Here is a 26,101-nt window from a genome sequence, read left to right as displayed (position 1 = left end):
TTTATTTTCACTTTTTTTTTTATTTTGTATTCTTTCCTAGAGTAACTATTTAAAGAGGAAGAAGAGATCTTGAGAATTTATATTTTTTCTTTTCGTTTGTTCATTTGTTTGACATAAATCTATATATATATATATATAAATATACACACACATATATATATATATATATATATATATATATATATATGCATATTCAATGTGTATATGTATATATTTCTATCTAATATATTTTCCATGCTGATATTTTTCTTAATTTAATAATTTTAATTCCCATTTCCCAAATACATATATTCTCTATTTCTTTCTCTCACTTCAAGTAAAAATAATAATGAAAAAACAAAATAAACCAATTATTTTTTTTTTTTTTAATTTTATATCGAAATAGTTGCAAAGACAAAGACAAAACGAAGAAAAGCAAAAATAGCAATGGCATAGAAACAAGAACAAAACAAAAAACAAAAAATAAATAAAAAATAATTCTTTTTTTTTTTTTTGAAGTAATGTAAAGAAGTAAAATCAATCAATCGATTGCAAGCAAAATCTGAAACTGAACAAAACAAAAAAAGATTCAAAAATAAAACAAATTAAAAATAACAGCGAAACGTAGTAAAGAAGTTGATGTTGGATTTTTGTTTGGTGTTTGTTCCAGGAAACGTCCGAATCGCCGCAACAACATGCTGGCGGCGTCGGTTTGGGCAGCAGCAGCAGCGGTAGCATTTGCTCTGCCGCCGCAGCCGCCGCAGCTGCAGCCGCTGCAGCCGCCCACGAACAGCATCAGCTGTCGTCGCAGCCGCCGCCTCCGCACACGACGCCGCCGCGTCCTCCGCTACATTTATGCATCTATTGCGGCGCCGCCTTTCCCAATCAAACGAAACTCACTCGTCACATACTCGCCCATTCGCTGAAGACGCTCGAGTTCCGTGAACCCACACATCCGGCCCTCCATCCGCTGCATTCGCATCTAATGACAACGGCCCATGACCTCAACATGGCCAATCTTCCGGCCCAGTTTGCGTTCCAAATGAATGCCATTGCGGCAAGTGCCAGCAGCAGTGATCCACAGGAGCAACAGCAAGCAGCCGCTGCCATGGCAGCTGCTTTTGGCATCGATATGGATATATCTGCCCTGGCCGGACCGAGTTGCACATTTCAAAGTCTCACCGGCTGCTTGGAGGCGGCGGTCAGTGGGAGTGGCAGTAGCAGTAGTGCTGCCCGCCTGGGCTTGGGCAGTGGTCAATCGGGCTCATCGACATCGGGTAATGGCGGCATATCGGCGGCATCGGCCAGCCTACTATTGGCTGCTGGTGGTGGATCCGGTGGTGGTTCTGCTGGTGGTGGTTCAGGTGGTGGTGGCGGCGGCGGCAGTGGATCTGGTGGTGGTGGCGGCAGCGGCGGGTGCGGTGGATCTGGCGGCGGCGGTGGCTCATCGTCACCCTCAACATCGGCAGCCGCATCAGCCGGCTCGTCGTCGGCTGCCGCCTCGTTGCTAGGCGCGTCAAATGATCCGAATAGTGTTGTCATGTGTAAGTTCTGTGCTAAAAGTTTTCCCGATGTTACATCACTGATCACGCATTTGTCGGTACATACAGGTGATCGACCATTTAAATGTGAGTTTTGTGGCAAAGCGTTTAAGCTGCGCCATCACATGAAAGACCATTGTCGCGTGCACACAGGTAAGTCTTGACTTTTACACTGTCTTTTTCAATACACGCTCAAACCCATACACACCCACATTTCATTCCACACACCGTTCATGTAGAAATGCCAAAGAACTGAATAGGAATTCCCTCCGTTTTCAAATCCCTGCAATAAAGTTTGAGCTTTACTCATCCAAGACGTTTTGATCCAATCCCACCGATTACCATCGATTAATCTGAACGCTTATGATGGAATACAGTCAACTATTGAATCGATTTTAAATTTCAGAAATCGACGAAAGATTCAAGATCATTTTACGGAGTACAAACTACTATCCAATCGATTTTGAATCGTAGAAATTGTCGACAGAAATTTCACAATAGAATACCAAGAGACCATTATTATTAATTCCATTTCCACACTGGACTTATACGCGAAACGGTTGGAATAAAACGGCGGATGTGATGCACTGAACTCCACTGGCTCTATCCGAAATCCCTAAAAACCATAGTCATTATCCCAAGTGATTTCTCATTAAAGAACCTACAGAAAAACATAAAAAACAATTGCAATTAGTGCTTGTAATGAGTTTGATAGTAAATTGACTAAAATTGAAAAAAAAAATCTAAACAATTTTTAAAAGCTTTTCACTTTGGCAATCTTTAAATCATTTGATCGATATCGATGATCGATAATTATCGATTGACAAAAACAAAGCACTTAAGTCTGCTATCCAGCATCTAAAATCTAATTGTCAAATTTGTTAATCAAAACATTAATTCCATGTTATCGAAATACACAAATCGTCACACAGCATACACACACAGACACACACATACACACACACATACAATCGAACATACACAATGAAACAATTCTAAATTGAAATTTATCGTATATATACCATCAATCAAAACACCTTACGCCTTCCCATCACAGGTGAACGACCATTCAGATGTCACATGTGTGGGAAAACTTTCTCGCGCTCAACGATCCTTAAAGCGCACGAGAAAACGCATTTTCCCAAATATGTACGGAAATTTTTGTCACCTAGCCCGGTTGATACAAAGGATGAGCTACCGCAATAGTGAAACGATTTTAGTTTGTTATTAAATTATTTTTATTACTACTATTACTATTACAATAATAATAATAATAATATTAATAACAATAACAATAACAACAACATCAACATCGGCAACAACTACAACAGCAGCAGCAGCAGCAGCAACAACAACAACAACATCAATGGCAGCAACAATTTCAATTACAATTGATGTGGGGCGATCAGCAACAACTTTGACTTATATAAAAACACACACACTCTCACACACACACACATACACACACATACACACAAACAAATGAGCATACATATATATACAACCGTTATATGTATATACATATGTAAATACATAATTATTTTATTAAGCAACAGAAGCAACAAGTAAATGGAAATGAAAAAACTTGCCAAGAATCAAATAAAATTGATTCTTGATCGTTGAATAAAATGTTGAATGAAGTAAGGCATATACATAATACATACATATATACATATAAATATATATATATATATATGCATAGATCCAGAATAGACTAGACAGGCATAATGTCAAATTGTTGAAATTTAGATACAAACCCTTTTTTAACGAGGCGAAATCTAGAGAGAGAGAAAGAGAAAAGTTAATAAACAATGGAAATGCAGAGAATAGGCAGGAGACGCAATGTAATACATTGTAAAAGAAGAAGAATGAATATTACAAAAAAAAAAAAAAAAAAAAACACAAAAAAAACACAAAAACAAGTGAGAAAAATCCAAATGCGATGAGAATTTTTTTCTAGCAGGAATCTATTTAAAAAATAAAAACAAATCGATATATATATATTTTTCAAAAGTATATATAAGAGAACGTAAGACATATAGGACAAGAAAAACAAAAACAAAACAAAAAAAAAACAACAGAAAATATTAAGAAAATTGAATGCTACTATATGATAATTTTGATTAATGCATATATGAGATACATGATAATGATAATGGATGCATAATGATGAAGTAAAAGAACAGTGAACACGTGATGTAACAATTTAAGTGAACAACAACAACAAGAATATACATAAATAGCTGATATATACGACCTATATATATCCATATATATATATATGTATATGTATATGTATATACATATAAATTACACTGCAGCAAATCGGATCAATGATTATTATTATGATATAATATGATTATATTGTGATTATCATAATGATTATAATATAATTATACAATTGTTTATGATTATGATTACGATGGGATGAGAATACATATATATATATATACATATATATATATATATATATAGAAATATATTACAGATAAATGAAAGAAAAGAAACTTCCCCTTTCCTAACCCCAAAGTAGTCTTAACCCCCCCCCCCCCACGACTTTCTGTCCCACGCCCCTCAAACAAAATACAAAGCAAAGTGAACTGGTGTAGCATACTTTTGTGCGTACTTCATTTGTTCAGCTAAAATCTTAAATACTTAAATATACATATCCCACAGTCATGTTACACACACACACACACACATACCCATTACTTGACCCTTTCCACACACAAACACACAAGAAAAAATAATTTTAGTAGCAGATATACACAAACTATATTATATATACAACAATATTTATATGTATGTATATGCATATATACATATATATATATATATATATATTTATGTATATGTATATGTATATATACATATATATATATATATATATATATGTGTGTATATATTATAATGTAAACTAAACTTTTGAAAGCAGAATTACATAGAATATCTGTGATCTTAACGATATTTACGTACATGAATCGTTAAAAAAGTGAAAGAATTATGAAACTAAGTTTGTAGTTTTCGTAGAAAACAAACATAAAAATGCGCATACTTAGTAGCAAAGCGGAAAAAAAAAGGAAAACTAAACAAAAAAAAAAACAGCTTCAAGAGAACTTTTTTGGATAAAGAATTCGGATTTAGTTAAAACCGACATAGATATACATACATAAAATATACACTCTCATATATACCAAACATACAAGCGTAAAGACATGTTTAGCCCTTGGCCACCAAAAACTTAAATTTTGCATCCATTTTGAAGGCCTTCAGCATAAATCACAAATCTAACTGTTAATATTCTAATGCCAAGCCAAGATACATTGAATCCTTTCGAAGGGAATTCGTTTTGCTTGTGTGAAAGTAAGTTTTTCTATCATATAAATGCCAAAACATTATATATTATTTGAATAATATATATATATATAGATATACAGATCGGACCACTATATGTATGCATATCAAGTGTTTTTTTCTGTTTTTTTTTTTTTTTTAATTTGTCTTTGAATAGGAACAATATAAGAGGATGAAGTCTCTCAACCGGAATCTTCTTTTGTGATATAGACAAAAACAACAAGAACATAAACAACAAACATAAAAATTCGATCATTGAAACAAAAAAACAATTTACAATAGCAAAGAGCTTACCGATCATGTGTTCCTAGTATCATATAACAAAAAAAAACTTACTTACTTTGAGTAGAAACAAATTTCCCTTCAAGCCATTTGGGCACTTGGCTAATTAAAATTTCAGTTCCAATTTGTCCGTCTTCATAAAAAGCGAGGGTTATCCATGCTATATACACACACATTAAACAATACAAAAATTCTCTTTTTGCGCACAACATTTTTTAGTATAAAATATTTATTCACCAAAACAAAACAAAAGATTAAAAAAAAAAAATACAACACCCAACAAAAACTAAGCTAATATTACAAAAATCAAACGATTATGAGACAAATTTATATTGCTTCCCAAGTTTACTTTGCTTTGACCCATACACACACACACATACAAACACACACACATACACACATCTATATGACTAGCACATGTGCTAGTTTTTAAGAAGAAAAAAAAGAAAACCTTTCCCACATTTTTTTTCAATTTTTTTTTTTTTGTTTTTTTCGATTATTATTTTATACATTACAAATTGTGTATTTCTTTTTTTTTGATATTTTGGTTGGCTTTGTGGTTGAAATTTGAGCAAGGACAAAGGATAGGCAGTTAGAATTTAAAAGAATAAAAATATTTTTGAATCCTTTCCAGTTGTTCATGTTAAAGAGAGAAAAAAAGCCCGCTATCTACAATAAAGAGCGAATCGATCTCAAAATTATTACAAAAAAAATACACACACAAAAAACAAATTATAAAAGCTTTGCGGATCGGGCTGGAATACTTTTCCCCATGAATTCTAAAAAATTTTTAGTAACTTTCGTTTTTTCAAATTTTTAAAGCGGTTGTGGCACTTTCTTCTTTATTTTGTTTTCGTTTTTGTTTTCTTAAAAAAGAAAAAAAAATAGAAGGGGCTACCAACAAAATGCAAAGAGAAAAACGCACGCTAGGCAAAATTCAAAATTCTAAATTTTAAAATAATTAAAAATCAAGATGAATAACCAACATAATGGAAACAAAGAAGAAAAAAAAAACAAAAACTTTTGGATTACACAATTTGGCTGTGATAGCATTAACAAAAAAAAAACAAAAAACAAAACATAATAATAAATTTATTCAAAATATATAAAAAAAAAAAACTAAACAAAAAAAAGAATAATATTACAAAACGAAGCTAAGAAGAAGAAAACAAAACATTTGCTTTTAATTGTATTTTGTTGTTGGCTTATTTTTCTCAAATGAAGGCAGTATTAAAGCGGGGGGAAAAGCTGATCAGGGCGGGGTGAAGAAAAACCGCGCCCTTGCAGAAACGGAGAGAGGAGTAACAATTAACAGACATCAATTCGAAATTTGTGATGTTTAAATAATACATAAATCATATAACAAAAACCAAAAAAAAAACAAAGAAAACAAAGCAAAATAAATAAAAATTTAATGTTTAGGACAACAAAAAAAAAAAAACAAAAACAAAATTGTGATTTTCGGCCTTTTAGAAACAAAATTATAACAATTAATCGCTAAGATACCAAGAAAACGAAAAAGAAAACAAACAAAAAAGAGAAAAAACCAAACAAAAAGAAGAGAAAAAGAGAAGAAAACAAAAATTAAGTTAAAGCTTTGTCCACGATTTTTACTTGCATTTCGTTTGGAATTTCAGTTTTATTCAATTCATTTTTAAATGAGCCAACACAAAACCCAAAAAAAAAACACAACCGCTTAACGAAAAAAAAGAGGAAACTAACTAAAAAGAAGAGAATCAGAAAATAACCTCCCAAAAATTAGAAAAAAAAGACACATTCCAAGCAAGAATCAGGAATCAACTAAAAGGAAAGATCAGAAAATTTAAGGAAATTTTTTTTTGGCTACAGATTTCAACCACAGTAAAAGAAAATAAAAGTTTATAATTATTTTTTTTTTTTCTCTCAATTTTACTTAAGCTCTGTGTCTTTAACATAACAAAGAAAAACACAAAAATCGATCTAAAGAAACAAATCAACATTTTTTTTTCATAATTATAATTTTAATGTTTAAGTAAAATGTTATTATTATTATTATTATTATATACATACGAAACTTATTGTACCAACTTATATGAAATTTGTTTAGCTCTAGAACAAAGATAAAAACAACAACAACAACAAAAAAACCAAAAAAAAAACAAAACAAAAAGAAAAAAACAAACCGTAATATCTTAAAAAAAAACATGGCAACAATCTTTAGTTTTTTTCTATTTTATGTTCACACAGAAACACACACACACACACACACAGGCAGACACACAATGAATTTGTTAGCTATATGTGAAGATAAAAGAAACAACAACAAAAAAACGCAAATTACTAAACACTTGAACACCCAGCAAACAAAAACAACAAAAACCAACCAATAAAAAACCAAATTATTTGAAAAAAAAAAACACTTTCAACAAAGAAAATATAAATGAAATGTTTTTTACTTTTAGCATTTCCGTTTTGATTTCATTTCGTTCCTTAGCGTTTCGTAAACTTCATTTTCATTCCATTCGTTTCACAAATTCATTGTGTTTCACATACATTCCAATACATACTTATATATATTTATTAATATTAATCATTTTCTTTATAATTTAATTTTTAATTAAATTTAAGTTTGTTTTCTTTTAGGGTGTTTATTTTATTTTATTTTTTTTTATTTAGCTTCTAAGTTGTGATCAAAAGTTCCTTAGTTTGGGTTCCCGAATTTAGTTTTTTTTTTTTAATTTTGTGTCCTTTTTGCCATTTTACGACAAACAACAATAAATTCTTACAAGTTCCTTTGACAAACAGATAAACCATAAAACATAAAAAAAACAAACATATAGGAAAATATACAATACATATATAAACATACATATAAAAACAAACAAACAACAACAACAAAGGCAAGTTCGTTTTTGTTTCTTGTAGTTTAGTTTATTTTTTATCTACATATATTTTTGTCAATTAATTATTATTAACTATTTGTTTTATCAGTGCTTTCAGTTGATTGAGCATTTTTTTCTCAGTTTTTTACGTTTTTTGTTTACCTTTTTTTTTAAACAAAATGTTGCCAATGGTTTTTTTTTTGGGTCTTCAATGCTAAACGCTAAAAATAAATTATTCAAATTTTTTAGCTCAAATTTTTTATTGAGAAAACAATGCAAAATTAAAACTTTTAGGCAAAATGATTAGCAAAAAAGAAAAAAAGAGGAGAAAAACAAAAATAATTTCATAATTTCAAACATTTTGGTTTTCGAAATTTTTGTAATTATTTTTGACTTGGCTAACAAATTACAAATAATTATTGAGAGTAATATGCAAAAAATTTATTATATCATTACGCGTATCACATACACACACACACACCAACACACACACATACAAAAAACTGCATTTTAAAGGAAACAGGAATTTAAAATTATATATACAAATAAAAAATAACAAAAAAAATTATATATACATACATACATATATATACAATACATATATATATATATTTCGAGAAATATAATATATATACAACATACACACACACACACACACACACAAATCCCAGACCCCCTACCAATACACACACATGCTAATTACATATACAGCAGAAAATAGAAATTTGTACAGCAAACAATACAAAACTAAACAGTTAAAAAAAAAAACACAAAAGTTATACTATATATACATATATATATATATATGTATGTATAATATATACTTATATATTGTGGTAAACTTTTCGCTTTTTCAAGACCGAAACATTTACTCTAGAATCGCATACAAGTCGAATTTATATAGAACAAAAAAGTAAAGCCACATATATATATATATATATATATATATATACATACATATATTAACACAAATTGAGAGAGAGAGAGAGAGAATGAGAGAAAGATAGAAAGAAGAAATGAGAGCGATATATAGATATATATACACATACATACACATATAGAGATTATATCTCTACTTACTGTAATTTTTACCATATATACATATATATATATATCATTTTCGAAAATGAAACAAACAAAAATTAATGAAAAAGACAAAAGCTTTGGCACACAACAGAACTAGAAATTTCAAACAAACAAAATCTCAAAATAGAAACCAACAAGAAATTCCAAAAAAAATAACAAAAAAAAAACCCAAAATTCAAACTTTAATTAAACAATAAAAACAAAACAAAAAACGGGAACGATAAAAATGATACACAAACTAAAAAAAACAAAAAAAGAAAAGGTAAATCCAAACTCAAAAACCAATACCTTATCCCAAAATACAAGTTTCGGCCTAGATAAAAAGAAAGACGATATATATACATACATATATAGTATATATATATCGAACCAAATTCGTACTTTCGACAACTACTTTCGGCTTTCATTTTTTGGCATAGCTTTTTTTTGTTCCGATTTCCGAATTTTCTTTTCAAAACAAGTTTTTTTTTGTTTTCAGTTAAAGTTGTTTTTTATTTAATTTTTTGTATATTTCTAGCAGAAAAAATGCTCAGGGTAAACACACAGATTCTTCCAATGCAAATACAATATAACTAATAACATGCAAGCATACACACATACATATACATACACATATAATATATATGTATATATATATGTATGTGTATAACTCAATATATACAACAAACCGACAGAACAATAGTACCAATATTTAAAGAGAAACAAAAACAAAAATGTTATAACAAAATGACATAAAACATATATAAAAAAAAAGAATTAAAAAAAAAACAACAACCAAGAACCTTTTGTGAAACAAAATGGCTGCAAACAAACAAACAAACATGATTATAAGCATAAATGCATAATATTTATAAACTATTTCTATATTTTTAATTGAATACATACATATTTTTTTTATATAAAACTAAATAAATGAACTAAATACAATTATACAACCAACAACAAGAACAACAAGCAATATAACACACACACACACACACACACACATATACAGATAGACACAACTGAATAATAGTTAAACAATATAAACTAAATAATAAAACAAATGCTAAAAATTAATCCTTTCAGAACCAGTGAAAGGATTAACAGATTTCAAGTTCAAAATAAAACTGAACGGCACAGCCGTCGTTGTTCAATACCCAAAAAAAGTGTTGAAAAATGCCCAAATGACCTTAAGTGCTAAGAAAAAAGTAGAACACTTTAAGTCATGTTTAAGTAATCTTGTCTTGAAACAAATTGTCCGAACAAGCTAAACATTTATAGATAATTTCTTTTGTAGCATACTTTTGGGGTAGAATATAGCCCATATAACACATACCTATCTAAGCCCTTTACTTTGGGTTCCTATTATTTATATACAAATGAAATTGATTTGGATATTGAACAACATTAGCCTATTAAGAACATAAATAAAAATAAAAACTAAGCAATACCAACAAAAACAACAATAATTCAATAATGCGAAAGTGTTCAAATGACAAACAACAACAAAAAAAAACAAAAGAATGAAAATATCCCGAATGTTAATATTAAACCTTTCCCATCCGCTACCTCATTAGTTTCATTGCTCCCTTTTATCACAAACACAATCAATTAATTGAAACAATATTTGCCCCCAAAGGCCAGCAGCAAATCGACAAGAAACAAGGGCAAAGGATAAAGGCAAAGGGGGTAATAATGGCAATGGCAATGACAAAGAATGAAGGCAGAGTACTTAATAGTAATATCTACTTTTGTTTAAACTATGCCCAAGCATTTAAAATCAGTCTAAACAATCAATCAATCAATTCTTCAAGAGAGAAAGACAATAAACCAAAACTGAAAAGCTGAACTAGTTTAACTAACGAACTAAACTCACCAAAAACCGAAACAAAAAACTAAAACTGAATCAATCAATCATTAATAGCAACAAGATGCAACCACTTAATTATCCACAATCAATTCAATAGTCACAAGAATCTATATATACAATGTAGGTATAGGAAATATATGTATATAGTACAAATGATGCCAAAATATATATATATATATATACCCTGCCTTTTGCCCACTTATACTTATTTGGTTTTGCTGCTGTTTTCGTCTGGGGCGAATTGTATTTCATAAAAATAATATCAATTATACACGAATGTACCCTGGTGACAAAATGCCTTCTTTTACATAAATACATAGATACATACTCACATACAAACAAACAAATATACAAATATTCATTCCATAAAGTTCATTTTTACATAATCACCTAAAATACAAATATGCAAATAAGAAAGAGAACGTACAACAACAACCGCAACAACAAACAAACAACAACAAAAAACTAAAACCAAAATGCACAATTAATTTAGAGAGTTATACAAAAATCCCTTAACACGATGTAGGCAAATAATGTTAATTGATATATACTTTCCAATCCTCCAAAAAGAACTTGTAGTATGTGAGGCGACATCATCAAGGCTCAACTGATTGAATAGAAACCCGAATGAAGTAAATGAGATGAATATAGTTTTCAAACAAATGAACGACCATTAAAAAATTATTCATTATGTTGTAAGAGAGTAAAAAACGATAAATGAATATATTCAAGGGTTCCGCCTTCTGAGTTTTAGAATAACTTAGTCCATTGAAGTGCCGAAAACGTTGCAATTTTGAGTACTTTTACGTCTCAAATGATTCACTTATGCATTATTTTGATTTCATTTGTTTCAAAACTTTCCAAAAATGCATTAAAAATTCATTCACTCAAGAGCACTGTAATAGATTCGAGTAATTTTACTTCAAATAATTCATTCAAGAGTTACTTCAATTTCGTTTACCAAAAATCATTGCGATTTCGAATACTTTTAGTTCTCAGATGATTCATTCATGAATTACTTCAATTTCGTGTGCTTAAAACTTACTTAACTTAAAGAATACTGTAAAAATTTTAGTATCTATTTTCAGTTCTCAAATAATTTCTTCATGAAGTATTTCGATTTTATTTGTTCAAAGCTTTCCAAGAATATATTCAAAATTCCATTCAAGAATATATTTGCATTCAAAGTTATGAAAAATGCGTTCAGAATTCATTCATTTAAAAATACTGTAAAAATTTTAAACACTTTCTATTTTTGAAATGATTTATTCGTGAATAATTTCATTTTCATTTGTTTCAAACTATCCAATAATTAAAAATGCATTCAAGTAGTTCTTTTTCTGAGTATAAGTATTGAATGTGAGTACGTTTTTCAAGAATACTCAAAATACAATACGTAAAATTTCAAAGTTTCGTATAAAAAAGTAAAAGAGATAACTGTACAGTAAAAAACATTTGGTTAATCGATTAATCGGACACGATTAATTTCGATTACATTTCGTGTCCCTCGAATTTCAAATCTGCCTTTTTGTCGCACCGTGTTTTTGATAGGGGACTTCTTAATAACTTAAATAAATTGTTGCATAGTGTTTTTTAATAGCAGAAATTGTAAACATAAATAATTCATAAATGTTAACAAAATGTTTAATAGGCCCCGTTTAATTATTATTATTTACTTTTTTAAAATTCTGTTTCTTGTTTGTTTGTAACCAACAATTTATATCATTTTGTGTTTTCATTTTTAGTGTAGAAGCAAAATATACAATTTGTTATAACCAAAACAAAAGAAAAAAACAAAAAAAAAAAAACAAACGTTAATAAAACAATTAAAAAATAATAAATAAAAATGTAATATGCATACTTAATGTATGTGTATTGTCAGACCCAATTAATAATATATATATTTTTTCATTTTTAATGTACAACAAAAAGAAAATATGCCTTTTTTCCGTTCGTAAGACTTTTGTATGAACTAAGCGAAACTTGTAAGTTGAAGATATATACTGACTGACTGGCTATGATCTATATTACATATATGTGAATAAGATATAGTGAAATGCAATAACCAAATCACACACAATTACACACAGACTTACACACAAGTACATATTCATACTAACAAGTAATTGGTTTCATTGGCAGCAGAAGAAGAAACATGCATACATAAACTAAACTAAACTAAACAATTAACTAACTAGCTAAATGCTACAATAAACAACAATAAACAACAACAACAACAACAACAAGAACAGCAGCAACAAGAAGCAAACAAAAACAAATGCAAATGCAAATAATACCGTTAACGAATAAACTACTATCAACTGAATTATATATGTTTGAGTGCCAAGCTAACAATTCGACAACAATTTGTACATAGACAAAGACTAAAGTGATCTGCGATCACACATAGACACACACACACAGATAGACACACATACAGCCACCCATATACAAATACATAACCATTTTGTTCAGGTGTTTTCGTTTCGTTTTTTTTTTCTGAGAAATTGCTCTTAAATTCTAACTAAAAAATAAAACTCTGCATATGTATATAAATATATACATATATACATATATAAAAAAACAAAATAGTTAGCATGTGTCTACAAAAACAATAACAACAACAACATCAACAATAAAAACTAAAATACTTAAGCAAAAAAAAAAACTCCATGGACAATTGAGAAAAGAGAGAAAAAAAAACGAAAAAGTAAACGTAAATTATAGAAAATCTAATGAAACAAGAAACAAAGAAACCATAGAACCAATTTTTTGAATGCAATTAAACACATGTATTATACATAAAAGATGATGATGATGATGATGATGATAAAGATAATGATAGAGATGAAGTTGATGATGATCACTTTTTGATACGCTAAAATGCAAAAACCAATCAGTATATACACACACACATACATACATACATGGATATATATACATAATTAGATAATCTTATATACATAGTCGAACATGTAGATCAGGATCAGAAAGGATATTTGCTAAAACAGAAGCAAACAAAACAAAACAAAACAAAACAAAAAAATCATGAAAAAATGTATCAAAGAGAAAAAATACCTACAAAAAATGCTTAAAAAAATTATTAACCGCTTCCACCACCAACACCACCCTCCCTACAACACACACCAACACACACACATACACACATACACACACACACAATGTATAGCCTACTTTTTAGGCTGAAAATAAAATTGTTGAAAAGAATGCAAAAAGAAAAAATTTAAGGGCTTTTAAGCTTATACAGACATTGGTAAACATTTTCTTAGATAAACAAAAAACGTAAAAAATTAAAAAAAAAAAACCACAAAAAAAGCAAATAAAAATATAAGAAAAAAAGGAAAGAAAAACAACACTGTAGTGCCTACTCCCCTTCAAAAAAAAAAGAAACACAAAAAAAACCAAAAAAAAATACAGAAAAAAAAGAAAAATATATATATATATATATGTATATGTATATAAACATATATATATATATATATATATATAAATATATATACAATACATATATATACATTATACATACTTAAAGTAATATTTTATAAAACAAAAAACAAAACAAAACAAAAAAAAAAAAAGAAAAGCCTAAAAAGTCACAACTGAACTCCAGTTTTTTTATAGTTATTTTTTTAGTGAGCAATGAAGAGGCATTGAAAAATAATATAAACGTAAATATATATATATACATTTGTACATGTATATGTGAATAGAGACACACACAGTCACACAGACACAGACACATAGGCTCCCAAACAAACATACATACATGTGTATATATCCATACATATATATATATACATATATACAGCATTTGTAATTTTAAAAAAATTCCGAAGCAAACTAAGAGATGAAAAACAACAAAAAGAATAAACACTACAGCAAGAACAAAAACAAAAACTGAACTTATATTAGATAAAAAAAAAACACAAATAAGTAGAAAGGAGGAAAAGAAACAAAAATAAATACAACAACAACAACAAAGTAGTTTTGCATATCCTCAGACACAAAAATTAAGAAAACAAAACAAAAATAATTATTAAACAAAAGTTATCAAAAAAACAAAGGTAAACACACCCAAACACACACATACATATACATATACACACACAGACACACACACTCAGAGAAACAGGTGACAAGGATAATTAGTTTCTAGAGCGCAAACATGAGAAAAATACAATACAATATTTTCAGAGTCAAAAATTCAATATAAATACACACACACACACAGAATATAAAACTAATAAACAATTTAATAAATAATTCAATTAAGAAATGTTTAACCTTCCCGAGAACAGAAAACAAAAACAAAAAAGGCAAAATAGTTTATCAAAAAGAAAGCCATGCCAAAGTTTATATGTCCTTGCAGTTTGTTCGACAAATAAACTTTATTTTTTTTGGGTCTAAACGGTGGCAGATTCTCAAGGGAGAGAAATTAAGAAGAAAAAACAAGATTTCAGCTCTGAAAGAAGTGCTCATCAATGCTCACAATAGTTTATGATTAATAGCAATTAAAACTATTTTAAACTTTTTTAATTAAAAAAACTAATAATTTCTACATGGTTTAGTTGTCCGATCGGTCTAATTTCGACCCACAGTCTGCTTATATAAAATAGGCTACTTAGAGACTAATTTCAATCGACATCAGACAGGCAAACTAATTTTATCCTCTGCAAGGATATAAAAACATCAATTCAAAAACATACAGAAAACCGAAACAAAAACTTACAACAAGGAGAAAAACATGCAAAAATATTTCAGACTAGCCAAAAGGCGATTCAAAAATGAGTCCCAATATAAAGAAAATGTTTTATTTATACTTGGCACAACATTTTATTTTCACATACACAAATCCCATGTTGATATTTTTCATTTTTATTTGGTTGACAATTTGATTAATACAAAAAACTAAACCAGTCGTTAATCGTAATGGTTTAATTCCAAACTGATGTGTCTAAAGGGTGGTTGGGTGTGTGTGTGTGTGATTGTGCATGAGTGTGTGTGTGAGTGCTGAAAATATGTTATCAAAAAGGATATTATCGAAAAGGATTCTTTACCAAAATGCAGCATATTAAATCAGTAAACCGATTTGCTATGCTTATGGGTTTTAAATTTTTTAAACTCAATATACACACACACACACACTCAGACGCAAACACACATTCGTTTATATGATTTACATTCATATGCGTTGAAATAAAAAAGAAATAGCAAATTTTATAGTTTTTAGTGAACTAAGGTTGAACACTTTTTTAGGTTTCCTATGAGGCTCATTTTAATTTTGTTTTGTTTTGATTGTATTTTTATTTATTTTTGTTTTTTTTTGCTGCTTCTGAGGATCAAAATAGTTTTTTTTGTTGTTTTGGACAATTTCCAATTAATGCGACTCTCTTAACAGAGGCTTAAAAATTCAAAATACAGAAGAGGCTGATTGAAAAAATGGGCAGAAGTGAAAGTACATACATACTAGTATATGCATATATATACATACATACATACATATATGTATGTATGTAAAAGCTAAACAACAGCAACAACAAGAACAACAACAAAAACAGGCAGAGTTAGGTTCAATGTTAATGATAGAACACTAAAGAGAAGACACAACAAATAGCTGCAATACGTTATTAATTACGTCAATATGTTCCTACAATATAGACATACATTCATACATAAATACATAATTACATACATACATACACATAATTACATAAATAGGTTCATACATACATACATGCATACATACATTACATTTAATCTAACTGTAAAAACATATATTGAATCATTGATGAGATATAGAGAGAAAGTGTGTGAGAGAGAGAGAGAGAGAGAGAGAGAGAGAGAGAGAGAGAGAGTGATTAGAACACGCACTAGAGACCAGCAAAAACAGCAATTGAAATAGCTTAAATAAAAATAGTACTAACTAATATACTTACTTATAAACTCTAAGCAGACCAGACGACAACAGAATGCGATTATATAGTATATATATAGATATACATAGAACATAATTTATAAATTTTTTGTCTATATGCATATAAAGTTAATCATTTAACATTTACACATTTAATTAAAATTTAAAATCTAAGTTTGTGTTAATTTATATGATTTATTTCCACCACCCATTACCCCCCCTCCCTCAATCATTGTGTGCTGAGAGCAAGTATGAATAAACATTAAAAACAACAAACAAACAGTTAAGAATAATTATATATTAAACAAAAAACAAAAACAAAACAAGAGATGAACATTATCAACTATTTATACTGCAATTTAAGTTCCATTTTTTATGTATATCACACACACACACATACAAACACACAAACACATATAAATATTCATATATTTAACTATATATTATAACATTAGAAATCGCTTAAATACATACGATACGATATACACAAATATTTGATTCTATTCCACACGTATTTCGCCTTTTTTTTGCTAAATAAACATCGTTAATCACAGAATTCATCAGTTTTGCATTAAGCACGTTTCATTTCATTCATTTCTAACATACACACACACACACACATAGACACCGAAACAATTGTTGCATGTCTTTTATTATCGTTTTCATTCCATAACAAAATCAGTGTTTTCCTTTTTTTTTTGATCGCAATTGCCAAACTTTAGAGTTTTCTTATGTCGCCTATCATTCTATTTGGACAATTTAATTTTTCTTACCAATTATTTCGTTTTGTTTCGGGGTTAGCAGTCCCCGCAGTCAAGTCCCCCCCTCTTCGCCACTCAACCACCTGGTAACTCGCCGTTATTTAAGAGCTTGAAAAAAAAAAGAGAAGGTTAAAGATGTTACTTATCTATACATCAACATGATGAAAAGCAGATGTATGTATGTATGTACATAGAAGCCACATGCATTACTACATATGTACATGTACTTTTTGTTGTTGTTTTCTTTTCGTTTTGAAATGAAAAGCAAACTAAGAAGAATATTACAAAGAACAACAACCACAATACACTTAGGAAATAAAAAACAAACAAACAAACCATACCAACTCATTTTGCGAGTTATTTGTGCTGAAAGTAACAAAAAATAAGAATGAAGAAAGCAATTAATTTAGCACTTAACTATATAGAAAACAAGTAAGAAGCAGAGCAGCAGCTTAACGGGCACCAAACACCAGAGATTTAAGCAGATTGAAATATATAGGAGCAAGCTATAAATAAACATATTTTAGAAACCAAAAACAAAAAAAGAACGAAGAACTGTAACATACATATGCAGTAACAACATACACACACACACACACACACACATACACATAATATAGAAGCAAAGGGAAAAACCATAATCCAAATATATTTTAGGCAACCGAAACAAACAAACAAAACATAAACCAAATGATCTAAGCAACAAAGAACAACAACAAAACAAACAAGAAAAAAACAAAAAAAAAAGTTCATAACAAAAATATAAAAATGAAAAACCAAAAAAAAAAAAACAAAATATTTAAGAAAAGCAAGGCATATCATAGTTTATAAAAAACAGAAATACAAAAGACACAAAGAGAAATAAAAATAAAAAATTAATCGAAGAAACATTTTGAGGCAAAACAAACACACACACACACACGCAAGAGAAAAAAACAAAAAAACTTCACTCAAATTAAACAGTTTAACCATTTTCATTTCAATATGCATACTTATACCGCAAAAAAAACTTAAAACAAAAACAAACAAATTGTAGTAATCTGTTAAACGAGAGGGAAGCAAGACAGCAAAAATATAAAAAAAAAAGAAAAACCAAAATTATTAGACATGCATACACATCACATGTAAATGTATGTGTATTTGTATGTATGAGAGTACGAATATTATATATATACATATATATATTTATATGTACATATATGATATATTTGCGCACACACAGAATACATACTAACACACACACAGACACAATTTCTAGTTGGCAGACAACGGCAGACGGCAGCGTCCTTGAAACATAATTGAAGATATTGAAAAGACACACACAGAGACACACAGAGACACTCACAACTACACACAAACACAGAGACAGAAAATCATACAAAGCAAAACAGAACAAAAGAGCATTAAATGAAGTTAAAGGCAAAAGAATGAGAAGATGAAGATAAACATGATCATGAATGCAGAAAAATAAAAATTCTATATAAATAAAATACTGAAAATAACAAAAAAAAAAAAAAAAGCAAAAAAAAAACATAAATAAAAATGTATTTTTTAATTTAGATTTATTTTGCAGCCACGTATAAATTGTTTATTTGAACAACTTTCTCAAACCAAAACAACGAGAGCAAGCAAAAATTGTTGTTCCAAATCATTTGCAATTTCGCAGGACTAAAGGCTTTAAGTAGTCTTAATCGAGACTCGATTAATTCTTTCATATTTAATATATAATTTACACTTCTTGATGGCAAAAATTTTTGAGTGAAACGATTTTTCTATGCATTTTGCTCAAAAAAGTATGCTACGTTAATTTTCAATTGAAATGAGGGCTAATTCTTTGAAAGTTTTAACATTATTTCAATATTCTCGCTTTGATGTTTAGACGGACTATTGACTCTTGTTTGTCTTAACTAAATATAGCTAATTGGTTTAACGTGCCATATTTACTAAATAACTACGTATGTATGTAAGTATGCTTGTCATGGAACATTTCACACTTATTTATATCACACATACATACACACAGGCGGTTATGCAATTAAAAGTCGTTATATATTGTTTATTTAAATGTTTATAGTACCATTGCATGTTTTAGATATGTGAATTTGTGTTGCAATCAATAACGATTTCAATATTTAATCCTTGGCTTAATAAAATTGAAAGACAAAATGGCTTAATTTTTGAAAGATTCTCCCTCTAGCAGCAGTGCACTCAGAATCCCTTTGCCCTCCCATATATACATACACACACACACATACTCACACTCCTTCTAGTGCCTCTTTCTAGCCTATGTATTAAATTCTTTTTCTTTTTTTTTTTGGTTTCCTAATATAATATTTGTTTTAAAATTCACAGTTCTTGCGTAACTTTAGCTCTCCAATGAGCGCCATGGCTGCAAATCGATGCCCCACACCGTTTGCATTTCCATTTACACCGCTCAGTTTGTTTGATATTGATCCGTCCAGAATTTTAAGCCTGTTACATCATCAGACATGGCTGGCCGAAGAGGCATTACGGTGAGTTTTAATCATTGAATTAATTTTACAACTTTTTTAGTTTCTTAGAAACTAAAGTTGAATGTGTCAGGCAAATAAGGATCAGAGTTTTGTAGTCGAGCAAATATCGAGGAACCTAATTAAACGTCACAATTTAGTTGAAACAATTGAAAAATAAACTAAGAACTCAACTGTGCATCTACTGAAAGGTTTTGTCAAACAATTCAAGTAACAAATAGAGTAACTTATGCCAATCTAAATGCCAACAGGATGTATAAAGGCTATATTTACATTATTGAATCATTTAATTGATTTGCATTTGTTTTCTTTGACAGAACACGCAGCCTTCTAACAGTCCCCAAGGATTTCTCCCACCGTTTTACCACCTTGAGCGATTTGCTGACCAAAGATTATCCAACTATTGGTAGCCAGCAATCGACTTATACCAAACAGTCCACACCGAATCCCACAACGAACCGTTCCAGCGACATACAGTACAAACAACAGCAACAGCAACAGCAACATCAACCACAACAGCCTCAAGCCTTCAATATGCGTTATCCAACGCCCACAGCTTTCTATCAGCAGCAATCGAAGGGAACGAAATCATCGCCATCGCCTCAACAAATGGCCACTAGTTCAACGACGACAGGAATAACCAGCATACGAGAGGATGAGGGTAAACGTAATGCATCCTCGGCTGCTGCGGACAGCGATGAGGTGACAATTGTTGAGCTGCCAAGCGAACGTAGTGCCCATTTGTATAAGGAATCGCTGGAGCAACTATTACGTCGACGAGCGGCCAATAGCAGTACACCTGGATCGGTAACTGGGTCGGGATCAGGTTCCGGCTCGGCATCAGCATCGGCATCGACCTCAGCCTCGGGCATTGATGCCAGCAATTTGAGGCAATATTCCCAACTATTGCTATCCGGTGCGGCCACACCGGCCAGTTATACGGACACATCGAGCAGCTGCAAGGAAAAGAGCTCCTCATCGTCTACCTCATCCACACCACCGCCAAGTTCTGCCATATTGGCCCAGCATCAGCAGCTAAGTCAGATGCTCAAGAGTCCCTCGGACATTTGCTCGTCCCTGTTCAGTGAGCCGATCGAGGAGGAGACCCGCTGTGTTGTGTGCAATGCCCATTTTCCCAATGTCTGGCTATTGGAGCAGCATGCTGCCCTCCAGCATCCCCATGTCGGTCCCGGGGAGGAGAAGCCCTTCATTTGCGAACAATGTGGTCAATCGTATCGCTATCGCAGCGCCTATGCCAAGCATAAGGAGCAGAATCATCGTGCCCGTTTGCCAGCCGATAAGCTCTTCACCTGTGATGTCTGCGGCATGCAATTTCGCTATCTGAAGAGCTTCAAGAAGCATCGCCTCAATCATGCCCTGGAACGTTTGCATGGCAAGAAAAATGTGAGCGCTGTGGGTCGACTGGCCCCTTCGTCGACTGGAGGACTGGGTTCAGTCGGCATGTCATCGGCTGTATCCGCAGCATCCGTATCAGCAGTGTCGGCGCAATTGGATCAAGATGTTGTGACCAGTTCCCAGGAGCCTATGCTGGCCGATGAGGGCGAAGATTTGCGTATTAATATTAAGCGAGAGGCTGGTGCCGAGACTGGATCGGGAACGGCTTCGGGATCCGGACCAGTAACTCGGCCATCTGCTGACCATTTGCATCTGGAGAACTCAACACATGTCGAAGACGACAGCGAGGAGCATGAACAGGATAATACAATCGATTCTGCCGGCATTACGATGCTCTACAATGATAACAACTCGTCGGCATCTGCCTCAACGAGCGCCACCGAGCCAAATATAAGCAGCTCCGATGGCATTAATAGTACAAACAAGCGGGTAAGCCGAAACTCTCCTTCCTATCTTCATCAAAATCCCATTTTAAAACCTACTTGGCAGCCAGTGCCGCTAAAAAGAATCCTAAATATATATTAACGGGGTGATAATGCAATGCAGAAGATAACTTTTCAATGCAAAAGTTTGCCTAATTGCTCAGAACTTTGATTAAATATCTTTTAGCAATTAATATGAGCTAATTTGGCACTGTTTTTTATCCAATATTCACATGTTAATAGAGTTTTGTGTGGGCCACTGTTAATGAACAGGAAACTGTTCGTCCTCTCATGTGAAAATATTGTGCATACTTTTAGGCTGCAAGTTTCTGAGAGACCTCAATTATAAAGTTTTACTACATAAAATGTAAACATAGCTCAGGCTTCAATTAAAAACCTAAATTACATTTCACTATAAAACAAAAAGAATCAATTTTGTTTTAATTGAGGACAAATAATTCAATTAAAAGCCTTTCAGCTTGTTAAAAATATTTGTTTTGCTATGTCACTTAAACAAAAGTCGAAAAAGTAGGAAAATTGAATTAAAATACGTTTTATTTTGCTTTTTGTTTAGTCACGTCTGCACCACTTGGAAACGGATCCCTCCTACCATCACCACCATCATCACCACCAACACCAACATCATCATCAGCAGCAACAGCAACAGCAGCAACAGCAACAGCAGCAACATCATCACCATCAACAGCAGCAACATTTGCCAGCACATCTAACACATGTCTCACTGCCAATGGGCAATGCTTCCGCCGCTGGAACCTCTTCCGTTGCAGCTGCAGCCGCCGTTGCCGCAGCCGCTGCCGCTGCTGGTTCCAATTCAGTTTCAGGATCAAGCGGTGCTGGCGGAGGCAGTGGAAGCGGCAACAGCAGTGGCATTAGTTCGCTTAGCTCTCTCACATCGCTAATCAATGCCGAACGCATACCGAATGAACAATTCTTGGGACTTAATCCACAGGAGGCGTCCATACTAAATTTTTTACGCGTCGATGCGGCTGAGCGACAGCGCGATAAGCGGTAAGTAACAATTCACTTGAAGCTCGACTCGTTAAGTCATTGTTGTTCTTCGTATTCGTCCTGCAGACCTGCCACATCACGATTCGCTTGTCCATTTTGCGGAAAATGCGTACGCTCCAAGGAGAATCTCAAATTGCATGTACGCAAACATACAGGAGAACGTCCATTCGTTTGCCTATTCTGTGGCCGTGCTTTCGGTGGCAAATCGGATTTGACGCGACATTTACGCATTCATACGGGTGAGCGTCCGTATCATTGCGAATCGTGTGGCAAATGCTTTGCCCGGGCGGACTATCTATCCAAGCATTTAACAACCCACATTCACAATGCACCGCGCTGAGATGAGGCGCGTAGGAGGAGGCTCCTACGCAGATAAGGCCCCCACCCCCGCCCACGGCCACAAAAACCCACCCCCTCAACGAAAGACCGCAACCACCTAAACTACCCCAACAACAACAACAACAACAACTACAACACAACAAAACAGGGTGGAGCAAAGAAAGATGGAATATAAAACATAAATCAAAAACATAAACAAAAAAAAAACAACAATCGAGGCATAAATTACAGGAAATTTATGTATAGATTTAATTTTTCTTTTATTTTCAATCAAACTATTACAATTTCTCTTAGGTCGTAGGTTGAAAACTGTTTCTAATGCAGTTTTGTTGGTGCAAAACTTTTCGAGAAGAAAATAAAGAAGAGCATAAAACCCAAAAAAGAAAGGAAGAAAACAAAAACAAAAACAAACACAAAAACACATTGGCAACTAATTAGCACACGGGTATTCAAGTGTTGTATTAAGATCATAACTAAGTAATATTAATTGTAGCAAAAAATTTACTTTATATTAATTTTTTTTTTATTCATTTTTTTAAGAGGTTTTTGAAATTGGTTTGTTTAAGTCAATTTGAAAAGAAAGAAGGAAGAGAAAGAAAGAAAAAATGTTTTTTTTATTATTATTTTGTTAGCATACACAACAAAAATGAATGATGTGAAATAGTCTAGTAACGAATTCTGCCGTTTTTTACAATAGTAAACAAGAAATATATATTACAATAGATTTACAATGACATTTTACACTCAGACAGATATTGATTTCCATAGAACAAAGTGAAATAGTGAATATTTGTACCTTAAATACAACAGAAACAAACAAACAAACAAACAAAAATAGTTCAATTAACAAATAAGTGAACCTAAGCAAGGCCTAAAGATTCCAATAGTAATTTCCATAATTTGTTTAACGTAAGATCATCTGATCGTTAGATCGTGTGTTCCTCATACTCATACGATTCCCTCTCGTCCCATGTGGGAAAATTTTGTACATTTTTGTGGTCAAAATGCAATAAGAACGAACGAACGAACAGGTTACCTACAAAACCGGTTTTTTAGTTAAGAAATAACCAATACATATATATACACACACAAACACACACACTCATATACACCTACACATACACACACGCACACACACACATACATAAAGTAACAGGAGATTTAGGAGAACCATCTCCATGATGGAACGAAAATCAAAAATATAAACCATAGAGGCAAAACTGATGAAAATATAATATGATATGATAATGATTAACATATATACTATATATATATATATATATATATAGTATATATGTTTATATATATTTATGAGGCGCAAAACCATATGAGGGCTAAGCAAGTTGGGGGGAGAAAGAAGGAAGGAGGCTAGGGAATTTTCATAAATTGTGAGAGAAAGGTTAGAATGAGATGGAATTTTATTTTTTTTGTTTTTGAGGTATTTTGCAAGAAGCTAAAGATAACAATATAGTTAATTACTTAATTACATACATACTTACTTACCATAACAACAACAACAACAAAATCAATACCTACTTGTACTTGTGAACGACAAGTATATGCTGCAACCACCGTCAATAGTTTAATTATTATTATTTTTTTTTTTTGTAACTAACAATATAGCAACAATAGCAGTTAATCAATTTATTTTTTACTTTACAAAGCAACAAAACAACAACAACATAACAAACCTACAACAACAACACAAACTAACTGTGATTACAAGAAGTTAAAAGAAAACAAACAAACAAAAAAAAAACATTAAAAAATATACCTAAAAAAAGAATAGTTTATAAAACAATAGCAAAGCTAGCAAAAAACAAAAAAAAAAAAAACAAAAAAATATGAAACGAAACGAAAAAGGGAAAAACAAAAACAATAGACGAAATGAAACAAAATGTGCAATTAAACAATAAAATAATGAGAGAAAGAAAACAAAAATAAATAAAAAAGAGAAAAACTAATAGGACAAATTAACTAAGAAGAACAATGAAAATGAAGAAAGATTGCTAACAAAACAAAAAAAAAAAAACAAAAAACCAAAATCTAAAATTTGTTATTTGCTTATTTCTCAGTACAGCCACCAAAATTCAACACACCCACACGAATACACACTCAAAAGAAAACAACAACATAGAAAACATGTAACTGAAAAACAAAAAACATTTTTGAACCAAGAACATCGAATTAAATTGTAAATGTACTTTCGCCAGAATGATGATCTAATAACCTTACATATTAAGCAAGCAAAAAGAAAGATAGAAGCAAAAAAAACACATTTAAATGGAAACGAAATCAAATTTCACAATTTATCATTTATTTATTATAATATTTCTACATATATATATATATATATATATATAATTTTTAGTTTTTGGGTTTGTTTATCATTTGCAAAAAAAAAAAAACAAAAAAGAAAGGATATCATAGAACAAAACATTTTTGGAATGGCGTGGAATGGAAATGAAATGAGACGAAACAAAATAAAAAAAAGAAAAAATGGGAAAAGTAATTGCATAACTTTCACTGTGCCAAAAAGTTTAAAGTACCTCATAATTTAAAAATAAATATAACAACAAAACAAAAATATAAAGAAACATAATGAAAAATGGAAAGACAATTAGCACATTAGCACACACACACACACACAAACACACTGAAATAACAAATCCAAATCATTCATTTAAACACAGTGTCAATGCATATTTATAGTACATTCTAAATAGCTAAAGTC

The 26,101-nt window shown here is 31.0% G+C and overlaps 1 protein-coding gene across 4 annotated transcripts in view; it reads left to right on the top strand.

The window, feature by feature from the left end:
- Positions 1–23,878, top strand: part of LOC6648257 (longitudinals lacking protein, isoforms J/P/Q/S/Z) — a 131,688-nt gene extending 107,810 nt beyond the window's left edge. For 2 of the 4 annotated variants that reach the window (XM_047011407.1, XM_002071491.4), the window contains exons 6-9: positions 20,004–20,164; positions 20,479–22,006; positions 22,574–23,028; positions 23,095–23,878. In XM_047011407.1, the coding sequence (XP_046867363.1) occupies positions 20,004–20,164; positions 20,479–22,006; positions 22,574–23,028; positions 23,095–23,368 (2,418 nt within the window). In that variant the 3' untranslated portion in view covers positions 23,369–23,878. Of the gene's footprint in view, positions 1–649; positions 1,674–2,577; positions 2,763–20,003; positions 20,165–20,478; positions 22,007–22,573; positions 23,029–23,094 lie in introns of those variants that run through there. The other 2 variants (XM_015177165.3, XM_015177166.3) reach the window with 2 other exon arrangements.
- Positions 23,879–26,101: the final 2,223 nt, after the last annotated feature.

This window comes from Drosophila willistoni, assembly GCF_018902025.1.
Source record: "Drosophila willistoni isolate 14030-0811.24 chromosome XL unlocalized genomic scaffold, UCI_dwil_1.1 Seg141, whole genome shotgun sequence".
Taxonomy (NCBI): domain Eukaryota; kingdom Metazoa; phylum Arthropoda; class Insecta; order Diptera; family Drosophilidae; genus Drosophila; species Drosophila willistoni.
The sequence above is the reverse complement of the archived record's forward strand: the minus strand, read 5'-3'. Positions and strand labels throughout refer to the sequence as shown.